The sequence below is a fragment of the Amborella trichopoda genome, chromosome 8 (assembly GCF_054954075.1).
Source record: "Amborella trichopoda isolate Santa Cruz 75 chromosome 8, AtrichopodaSantaCruz75HAP2 v2.0, whole genome shotgun sequence".
Lineage (NCBI taxonomy): Eukaryota > Viridiplantae > Streptophyta > Magnoliopsida > Amborellales > Amborellaceae > Amborella > Amborella trichopoda.
Window position 1 is genome coordinate 2,835,194 of NC_142343.1, and position 11,799 is coordinate 2,846,992.

At 36.0% G+C, this 11,799-nt stretch overlaps 1 protein-coding gene across 1 annotated transcript; it reads right to left on the reverse strand.

Moving 5' to 3' along the window:
• Nucleotides 1-10,161: 10,161 nt before the first annotated feature.
• Nucleotides 10,162-11,099, reverse strand: SOUL-1 (SOUL heme-binding family protein). Its single transcript, XM_088873373.1, has one exon. The coding sequence runs from the start codon at nt 11,004-11,006 to the stop codon at nt 10,242-10,244; it is 765 nt and encodes a 254-aa protein (XP_088729499.1). The 5' UTR covers nt 11,007-11,099; the 3' UTR covers nt 10,162-10,241.
• Nucleotides 11,100-11,799: the final 700 nt, after the last annotated feature.

The window sequence follows — 11,799 nt, forward strand, 5'->3', positions numbered from 1 at the left end:
CTGACCTGTATGGTCCAAATATTGCACCATTCCCGAACTCGTGTCAAGTATACCCAGTGGGTCCCAGGTCGGGTCGGGTCTAGGTCCATTGCCAATCTTACTTGTGTTCACTATTGAAGGAAAATTAACTATATTGAGTAAGGGTGCAGTTTTTATAAGGTTGCAACCTTAAACAATATAATTAAGGCGCACCTTAAAAATTTATCAGAACATGTAATTTATTGTAAAAAGTTCTTAATATTGTCTTAAAATCTATTTTCAAACCTGATTATAAAATTTAAAATTCCAAAAATGGTTAAAAATCAAGTAGATCTATAAATCAATGATTCAGATTGGTATGAATCAATGATCTATAACATTATTAAAACATAAAAGAAAATAAATAAAACATTAAAGTATGGGTTTATTGCATGGGGATTTAAAGGACCTAAGAAAAATTTAAATAAGTTTTTTAAAAAAATTAAAGGCCAGGTTTTAAGGGGAACAGGGTCGGGACTCATATCGTCAAAAAACCAGTTCGATATTGACTAAATCCCCATCCTGATCGAGAATCGCCAAATTTTAAAACATTGTTTGAAAGTCATATTTTTTCATGTCTTTTTATTTCGCAGTTCGGTCGTGGTGGAAATTCAAAGTGCTGTTATTTTGTTTGTGGGCTTAAAAGAATACTAGTCTGTGCCTTGGGGAAGCTCAGATCCGTTTATTTTATCGAAAGGTTGAGATGTAACTACTCCAAATAGATAGCTAACTAAAATGGTGCTTTAGACCCTTTTCCCTATGCAATGGAAATATAATAAAGGGAAAAGTTTGTATAAAGTGGCAACCTTAAAATGTAGAATTACATATGCACCTCAAAAATATATCTGAAAGGTTGTTTTAATGCCGAAAAACCCTCTAATTGATCATCTCGATGTCAAGATGTATGAATATGAAAAAAAAAATATTTGAGTCCCAAAAATAGTGCATCTTGCAACACATTATCTAGATTTTCACATGTCTATAGATATACTTGATTTTAATCATTTTTGGAATTTAAAATTTTCTAATTAGATATGAAAATAGATTTTAAGACAATTCTAAAAAATGTTTACAACAAAATTACACATTATGATAAATTTTGGAGGTGCGCCTTAACTGGATTGTACCCATTTATAAAATAGGGAAGCACTTTGCATTACCTATGGCGAAATTGTACAGTAATTTTACCTATAGTCTCACCTCCATTCATTTTTCACGGATGGTGGGGATGTGGCACCGCATTGGCTATATTAAAGCTGTTGCGAACTGCAATGGCTTTAATAGAGCCAATGCGGTGGTGTCATAAACATAACAGGTATGTGACGGTCGAAGGGTCTCCACCTTGAACCACAATGAGAGCCGTTGCAGGGGCAAAATTATTGTACATTTTCGCCTATGAGCATTAGAAAGAGTTTTGCTAAAAAAGATGTCCACTTACTTTTGGCATGAGGAGGACACGTTTATTTTTTATTAATAGACATGAAATTGGTTAGTTAGGATATCTCATTTGACTGGCAATAAAGTTCAAATTAAATTTCCTCGAAATTTTGCAATAGACTTCTTTATAAATTTCACATCTAATTTATAAAAGGGATTATGACATCATTTGAGCTAAAGATTGAAGATTTTATAAAAAAAAAAAAAAATATAAGGGCAAGGCTCTAAACAATGAAATTGAAGCGCACCTAAAATATTCACTATAAGAGTTTGTTTAGATGTCCAAAAATATTCAAATCGATCATCTCGACCTCAAGATGTATAAAGAAGAGAAAAAATGAATTTCAAATATTGGAAATAGTGCATCTTGTAATGCATTTTTTGAACTGTCAATTTTCAAGATTTTAAAGTGTTTATAGATATGTTCAATCTACACTATTTTTTAAGCTTTAATTTTTATAATTAAAGATGAAAGGAAATTTTCAGGCCATCATAAAGTTTTATAGTACCAAAACAACACCTTTGGACATTATTTGAGCCTTGCCTTGATTGGTTAGAGCCTTAACCTTCTATAAACACCATTTACAATATAGTCCCTTTTACAATATATACATAAGAAAGCCTCCATCCAAACATTTAATCCTTGCCCTTTGAGAGATCTGGTTTAGTGGTAGACATGTCACTTTGGATGAGAGAAGGTTCAAATTATTTGAAAAACAAACAAAAAGGTGAATCACTGGGCCGGCAACGGGCACGACCCATGGCATAGGTTTGTTTCAAACCAGTCTAGGTGATCATTAGCTTGAAATGAATAAATAAATTTTAAGCTTTAATTTTTTTTTTTCAATTTTTTTTTAATACTATTTAGTAAGCTTCTTCGTAGAGTTGGAACTACAACGGTATTGTAGTATACAAAGGGCTAGCAAGGACCCGACCAGACTTGGAACCCCACGTGTAAACCCAACCTCGGGTCTGGAATGGATATAAATTTTGGACCTAAATATTATTTGGGTCCGGTTCGAGCGGGACCCGAACCTATACCTGACTCGTATCTGTAGTAATAGGATATATGATGAAAATCATGTGTCTCTAGGTGGGTGTTCATATTGTCATAATATTGGTAACATTTACAATATTATTGGCAATAAAAGAAGAAGCTCATAATTACATGGTATATGATTGTTTAAAAAAGAGCAAAAAAATAAAAGAAAAAAAAGCTCATAATCATAAGGCTGCAATGGATCCGATTAGACTCGAGACCCCCCGACAGGTCCCAAAACCCAATGGGTTTAGGTTTGGGTCTAAATTTTGGATCCAAATACCATTTGGGTCCGAGTATAGGTCCAATTCGATCTAACCTGTACCTGACATGTTGCCACCCCTAAGTATACAATCCCAATATGTATCACTGCACCTGGTATCACGGAGTGGGTCACACTTCACATGCCATGGGCATCCCGCTTTCCCTTCATCGCCATCCAATTTATTGATTTGACGGTAATAAACTCATGGTCATGCTGTTATCATGACCATACAAATCATGCTGTGACTTTCTAAACTTTATCCAAAAGAACAGGTCAGAGAGCTGGTTTTGGAATTTTAAAAGGAAAAAGTTTACGTAAGGTTGCAACCTTACCTCTCGGATGCATCTAAAAAATAGTTTTAATTGGTCATCTTGATATCGAGACGCGAGATGTAGAACTCTAAAAAATAAAAAGATTTTAAGTTTTTTAAATAGTACATTTTACAACATATTACCTATACGGTCTATTTTGAAAATTTTCAAATGTTTATAGATCTCCTTTATTAAGATTTTCGTATGTTTATAGATCTACTTTATTTTAACTATTTTTTAAATTAAAAATTTTATGATTTTAACTATTTTTTAAATTAAAAATTTTATAATTAGATATAGAAATAGATTTTGTAGACTCTCCTGTCTCGCTTTCTCTCTATGCCCTCTCAGCTGGCGCGGTGATTCAGTCTCCTCTGCATCATATGCCGTGACAGTTCAGGTATTTACATTGCAAATCGGCCTTATTTAGGCGATTTGAGACCTAGGGTTTCGCTGATCATCAAGGTTCTAAACCTACGATTAGGGTTTCCACAGGTCTATTCATGTCAATAATTTGTCTCCATCTGTTAAGTTCTAGCCTTTCAGGGTCTTATCTCTGTGTCTCTGTTTATCCAGTGTTTAGACTCCATTTAACCTTCATTTGCTAATATAATCCAAAACTTCCAGATAAATTGGTATTTATTGTGTGTTGGATTTTTCTATGATTATGGTTATTTTATTCTTTGATTTATGCAGTGCAAGCTGGTGTGTTGAAGGCAATGTTCCAATATTTATTTGCAAGTTTACAGTTAACAGTTTCAAAATAAAAGTTCACACTTATTTAAAAAAAGAAGTTTCAAAATAAAGAAATAAATAAATATTTTGAAGTTTTTTCTGCAGTAGCAACTAATAAGAGTTGATTGTTTCCATTAATTTCTATAGAATGATTGGATATGTTAAACTTCTATTAAAGATTGACAAGTTGCATACTTTAACAAATTGTTCAGGAGTGATCACTTTTGTTTCATTTGTGTATCTATTCATCTATTTCTTTTACCTACTTGTTTTATTTGTTTTGTAATTATAAGGAAAACTGAGATTCCGAGTTGTCTTGTATTTGATATTGTCCAACTTCGTTTTTAATATAATATAGTAATGGGTTCGCTGCACCTGTAATATTGAACTTCTGTATTGTCCAGTTATATAATTAGGATGATTTCTTTTATGATTTTGTTGATTAGCAAATTTTATTATGTACTTCATTTTTTATTTTCTTCTAGAATTATGATGAGAACTAAGATTCTGTGAGTTCTTGATATTTTATTGTTCAGAGATCAAATTTTCGGATCAATGACTTTCTTTTTTAATACAATGTCATATTTCCAGTGTCTATAAGATTTCAATGGGTTTCTGGTATGATTTCGCATTGCCTGATCAGAATAGAATTGCTTCTTGATTTGTGTTAACCTCCACTGTTTTGGGTTTTTTTAGAACTATCAAGAATGTTGGTAAGAATGACTAGAATGAGGCTCATTATTTGTCATTTATGAACAGTACACTATTCATGGTTTTGATGCTAAATTTGGCTATTGGTGACTGAAATTTATCTTGGTACGTGGTCCATTCCAAGATCTGATCTAGTGATGTTTGCTTGCCGATGAAAGCCGTCTTGCCCAATTTTGGTTAAAAACAAAATTTGGTGAGTTATGGTTCAGATCTGTTTTTCTTTTTCTGATGGTTCACATGTGCTCTTAAACTCCTAAAATATTGGGTGTCAGTGTCCTGAGATTGTGGTTTTATTGATAAATATTTTTTATAATGGCAGAATTTGCATCAAGAAAGCTCAAGTGTTGAAATTAATCTATGTGTTTAGAGTTTCTTTTCAATGGCTCTGATTGTCCAACTCACTTTTTTGCCAGTGCTGACCAATCCCATGATTGTATTTTCTGGCCTTTCCCTGTATTGTACAGTATTACACCTTACTTCGATGGAGTTCAGTGTGCAGCCTCTGATTATGATATGCGAGTGGTTCTTCAAAAGCCACTGAAATTTGGAAAACCATCTGAAATTGATATTTGCCATTTTAGTTCATAAATCACCACAAAAATCATACACTTTTTATTGTAATATATGGATTTAAGGAATGTGTCAAATGTGGATCCTAAATGCAAAATTATAATTTTGGCACCAAAATTCCCCTTTTTCAAACTTTTCAAACTAGGCACATGCATGATGTAAACATGGGCAAATAGGATGAAATTGAGAATAAGACAGAAACAAATACGCTTTTGTGCCTTATTAAAAGGAAACCAAGTAGAGTATCCTCAGAATACGTAATAGTCAATCCCTAAAGAGATCATCATCATCATCAGAGCCTTATCCCAACTATGTGGGGTTGGCTACATGAATCTTGATTCGCCATTTTGCTCTATCAAGGGCCATACCCTCAGTGAGGCCATAAGTTTTCATATATTTTGCCAATACTTAATCTTTTCCTTTTGGGCCTACCCCTTGCCATTTTTGAGCTTTCCATTGGAACCAACTCGCACTTCCTAACGGGTGTTATACTGGGTGTGTGCTGCATATGGTCAACTCATCTAAGTGTACTTTATCTCATCTTATCGCCTATTGGAGCCACGCCTATGTTCTCCCGAATATATTATTTCAAATGCTATCCCTTTTTGTTTTGCCTCTCACCCATCTCAACATCCTCATCTCGGCTACACTCATCCTATGGGTATGTTGTTTTTTGATTGCTCAACATTTCGCCCCATAAAGCAAAGCTAGCCTTACAACTGTTCTATATAACTTCCCCTTCAGCTTCATTGCTATGATGTTTCATTCTCTTATTGGTTCGAAAGAGATTTCTACTGGTATTTCTCTCTTATTGGATTGAAAATACTTTTACATTAACATTGATTAGGCATTGTTCTATGAAAGGAATCAACTTGGGTCATAAAAAGTTATTATTATGAACAAACTGCAGCCGAGTGGAATAATTTTGAATCTTCCAAAATAGAAGGGTTATTTAGTTTTATCTATTTGCAGCGGGTTAAAACATTTAGTCTGTAAAAATTACTTGCATGCGTCTTTTTAGTCAGAACAGTATAAGAAAATTGGAATGCAAATGAGAAAAATAAAACATTCCCAAACTGTTATGAAAAGAAAAGAATAGGATACTGAGGAGATATGTTCAGGTGCTTGCTAAAGGAAATATGTAATGGCATGTTTTGTGATTGTTCTGGTGTTCATCTGATAATTCCACTGGGGTTTTGCTGAATGGAAGTTAGGTTGTTCTAATGTTGTCATGTATAGATGGAATAGGGTCTATTGTTGTATAAGGGAATTCAATTAGTTTGGAATAAGTACTCCCTTATGATCAAGTTATTACCGAGTATATTATAATCTTGATTATTACTAAATCGCCCCTAGGTGTAGTGTTCTCCTTATGATCCCCCCTGTTAGAAAGTCTCTTACACACATTATCCTAATACGACCTATTCTTTTTTCACTTACCCATCAAGGCACCTTTTTAGTAAAAATTATGACTGAAATACCCTCATTGATGAGGGTACAAATTAAAAAAAAAGAAAACGTCTAACCTTTCTCCCTTGCTCTCTCTCTCTCTCTCTTCCCTGTTTTCCTCTCGTCTTTTTCTTTGTCGCCAATCTCTCTCCCTCACTTTTTTCTTTCTCTCTCCACTCTCTCTTTCTCCCTCTCTCAGTTTCTGTCTCTCTATTTCCTGTGTCCCCCACACTTTCCAGTCTTTCTTCTCCCTATTTCTTCTCTTTCTCTAGACAAGTGGGGCCCTTGCCTTTCCTTGCAAGAGGCTCCATTCTTTTCCACTCCTCCCTTCTCTCTGCTTGCAAATGCCCACTTGGCCAAAGAGAGAGAAAGACGGGCACGAGAGAGGGGGAAAGATAGAGATGGGAAAGAGAGTGAGGAACATAGAGAGAGAAGGGAAAAGGAGAGGAAGGAGAATGGAAGTGAAAGACATGGGAAAAGGAGAGGAAGGAAGATAATGGAAGTGAAAGACATGGGAAAAGGAGAGGAAGGGAGAGAAGGAAGAGAGATGGGAAAAGGAGAGGAAGAGAGAGAAAGGAAGAGAGAGATGGGAAAGAAAGATGGTTTTCTTTGTATCCTTATCAATGAGGGTGTTTTAGTCGTGAATTTTAGTGGAAGTACACTAGCGGGATAAATGAAAAAAGAAAGTTTCTTAGGGCAATGGGTATGATAGACTTTTCAATGGGGCATTATGGGGAAAACATTATAATTAGTGGGATTTTGTAATTTTCCCTTTTGTTTATTGCAAGTTCATGTTTTTGGTGTGTGCTTCTATTTCACTGTGCACAAGAATTATTCACTCGGTTTATGTACATGAGTTGAATTATTTAGTTAATCAGTTGCTGCCCATGTTCATTTATGGCTTACTCTGAGTTCGTCCATGAAGCCATTCTATGTTGGTTTGTTATCATAGGTGTAAAGTGTAAATACTAATTTATGGTTTCTAAAACTTATTTTCATATTGTAGCACTTCTGGGATTCTAGCTCTCCTCTAATTTAATGATTTTTATTTTATTTTAATTGGAGTATTTTTGTTGATGGACACTATGTGATAATTTTCTCCACACGCAATGGTCCAATTGTTGTGTCACACCCTAATTTTGAAGAGGTCTAATGTGGTTCCTACTTTTCTTTATTCTGGGAATACAGTTATGAGTGGTATCATTGATTTTTTGTATGTCAATATTATTAAATGGGTGCGGTTTCTATAAGGATGCAACCTTAAACAATCCAATTAAGGCGCACCTTAAAATTTTATCATAACATGTAATTTTGTTATAAAAAATTCTTAGTATTATCTTAAAATCTATTTTTTGTACCTAATTAGAAAATTTTAAATTCCATAAATAGTTAAAATCAAGTAGATCTAGAAATATATGAAAATTTTGAAAATGGATGGTCTAGATAATTTGTTGCAAGATGCACTATTTTCGGGACTCAAATTTTTTTCATATTCTTACATCTCAATGTCGAGATTCTACATTTTAAGGTTGCAATCTTATATAAACTTTTTCCTTATTAAATAGGCTCCCACTTTTCTCAAATTTTGTCATTGGACTTCTCTAAAGATGTGGAGCCATGTTCCATGTTCCTTGAACATTTTAATGCAGTTGCAACATACCACAGTTGCGGGGATCTTTCAATATAGTGGCGATTCTGCTCCAAAACCTCCCTCTTAGCAGTCTGGTAAAGGCATCTTGATTTTTAAACTTTGGGATCTCAATCCCCGCTGTTAGGGATCCCGATTCCTACTGTTAGGGATTTGATCCAACTTAAAGACCATGATAAGAACAATTTATAGCCAACTAGAAACATAACTATACTTTTAATATAGTTGCATAGCTTGCTGGTTATAAATAGAGATATCCCTACTTTAAAGAGTTTTTATAATCCTAAACTATCGTCATCATCATCATCATCAAAACCTTTTCTCAACTAATTGGAGTTGACTACACGAATCCTGGTTTGCCATTCTACACTATTAAGGACCATACCCTCAATGAGGTCATATAAGTGCCCATATATTTTTTCACTATTTCGAACCATGTCTTTTTGGAACTTCCCTTTCCCATTTTTGAGCTTTCCATTTGAACTAACTTGCACCTCCTAACAAGTATTTTTTTTTTTTTTTTGAGTAAATTATTATTATTATTTTTGAGTAAAACTTCCTGACAGGTGTTTTACTGGGTCTGCACCCTATATGGCCAGCCCACCTAAGTCTACTCTATCTCATCTGATCACTTATTGGTGCTACACCTAAATTTCCCCAAATGTATTTATTATACATAATTTTAAGGTTGGTAGCAAGGACCTCAAACGATTTGGAACAAGGTCTCATGAAGGGATCAAGATCCCCAGAAGGTAGGCATCTCGATCCCTAACATTGGGGATGTAGATCCCACTAGTGCATATTACAATTAGCGTTCCCAACCATTTCACAATCCTGGTACCACTCCCAATCCTAACAACTATGCAACATGCAAATAACTTACTTTCTTGATACTAGCAGCATAGGTCTATGCATTTGTATGTGTGGAGAGAGCGAGCGCAATTCCATCTTTTGTCAGACACATTGCAATGTTGATAGCTGAAATGGTTGGTAGGAATGCCAGTGCACTCCCTCCATGAAAGGCTCGTCTTGCTTAATGGACAGCATGCATCTGTTTTAATTCGATTCATCCGAAGCATGGTAGACTCTGAAGCTATGGACTCCTAGCCTTACTAGAATACTAGTTGTTTTTAAGGTACTTACTGCTACTAATCACTGCTTTTAGGACCAGAGAGATTTCTCTCACTTTCCTGACTCCTGGATGAGTCTTGTTTGCTTGTATGCATAAATCGAGTTGCTGAGGCTTGTTGTTCGGACATGGTCGCATTGAGGCATCCAGACTGTCATAACCTCTCTCTCTCTCTCTCTCTCTCTCTCTTGTTCGGACATGGTCGCATTGAGGCATCCAGACTGTCATAACCTCTCTCTCTCTCTCTCTCTCTCTCTCCTTTGAGATAATTAATCTTTTACACAAGAGTTTACAAACAAACCTGGGGCTCGTACTTGATATCGATGACATATTGTAAGGAATTGTATATGTCATGCAGGGATGGGTTTGTGGACAATTTTCAAAGGCCTCTCCTACTTGTAACTAATGCTCTTGCAGTACTTAATGAAGATCGGTTTCTTGCTCCTCGGAGTTACAGCTCCACAGAAGTCTCAGGGAGAAGAACAAAGTCGATGATTGTGCAATTAATCAGCTTTGTCTATGGAGTTCAAGTCTTCAGGATTCCTCTAATACTTTCGAATTTACTGGCCATTGTGGTTCTCATCTTTTCTGGGTAAGATCTAAATGAATGTCTCAAGGGCAATAACAGTGATGATTGCTTTAATACAAGTATCAGCTGCTTTCCATCTTTTCACTGTGCATAATAAACCAGTCTACTTTGGGCAAATTTAGCTGAAATGACTGCCAAGAAAGGTTGTAATCTAACATATCAGAAAAATTGGGAGAAGTGCAGTTGAAATGGCAACTTGATAGTACCATGCAAGAAAAAAGAAATGATACGAGGGTTTGCTCGCCTTTTTCATCTAGGGATTTACATAAATATAACATGCATTATCTCAAAGCTATATAACATCAAATAAACATTATTTTATAGCATAATCATCTCTCTCTCATTCAACAGGAAGCATGACCTCATTAGTCCTGAAAATTGGCAAAGTCCAAGGAGGATTATATCTAGCAAGAAGCCAATCTCCAATAATTTTATAACCTGCCCCTTCTAGTCCACCCTTTAGCTTCTCAACCTTCTCCTTAACCAACTTATCATCTGCAACTCCATTAAATCTAATTACTCCGTACTTTTTACCTGGAACCTCTCTAATGACCACTTTTGAGTCAGTAGGCCTCGGAACCTTGGAAATCAAGGAGTATTTGGATGGTAACACAAATTGCATGGTCACCAGCTCCTCTCTCTGGCCACTCTTCTTCTCTTGGGGTATTTCGGTCATTTTGGCGGTGCTCACCTTCTGGGTAATCACAGGGGCAGTCATTTCGATCTTTTCGGATTTGTTACCAAGACTCGACTTTTGGGTAATTACAGGGGCGGTCATTGCAATCTTTTCGGGTTTACCATTTTGGTCACCATCATGCTCCTCTACGGGCACTTTGGTAGCATTTTCGGGATTCGAAGTATGGGTAATTACAGGAGCGGTCATTGCGATCCTTTCAGGTCTAGTGTTCTGTGGGTTTCCAAGGGCACCAATGTAATTTGCAAGGACCTGGAAGCCAGCATCAGGATCTCCTCCCATTTGGGTTGGATCATAGGTGACCTCTGCCACTATGTTGGGCTCGTACTCTCGAACCTCGAATTCGGATGCGGTGTACAGGACCTTGAACCTTGGTGTTTCGACCCCAATCTTTCCAAACACAGTGCCCATTTGATGAGAGAGAGAGAGAGAGAGTGAAGGGTCTGTGATATGGGGTGGGGGGGTTGTAGTGGTCTATACAGCTTTCTTAATCGATCCTGGCGAGAAGATAGATTTATTGTAGAGAGAGAGAGAGAGTGAAGTCTAGGGTTTGTGTTGGACTTTCATTTTGTGGCTCCTATTGGTTGCTTTGGGGTCGTTCCTTCTACTTGGCTCGTTTTGGTCCACAAGTAATCCCCCTGTCTCTCTCTCTCTCTCTCTCGTTCCTTCTACTTGGCTCGTTTTAGTCCACAAGTAATCCCCCTGTCTCTCTCTCTCTCTTTCTCTCTCTAGAAGTTTTCTGATCAGACATTGAGTGGAGCCACTCTGGACGCTTCCTTATTCCTTCTCTGTTAAGGTTAGAGGCAATGGTTTAAAAAACGGATCGGTGACTCGGATCGGGTTTTTAAAAAACTGATTCGGATCGATGAATCTGCGAATCGGCGATCCGGATTAGGAATCGGGTGAATCGGTTCGAATAAAGCTTAAAAAAAATTCGAAAAAATTATTAAAATTCATTATAAATATTGTTTTTTAGGAATTCAATAAAAAATGAAGGTACTCCATTAAGAATTTTCATGTTTTTGAATGAATATGCGAATATTGATATGTTCTTTCTCTGCATGAACCACCATTCAGCATTTAATTTACAGTATTTCGTGCTCAACCCTACACTGTTACTGTTGGGATTCGATATGTGAATAATATGGTTGGGATAGGGTGGCCTCAGAATCATCATCTCGCTCATTTTCTCTTTGAATAATAT

What these genes read in the sequence shown, in the direction of transcription:
- SOUL-1 (XM_088873373.1), bottom strand. Translation starts at nt 11,006, where the DNA reads ATGGGCACTGTGTTTGGAAAGATTGGGGTCGAAACACCAAGGTTCAAG.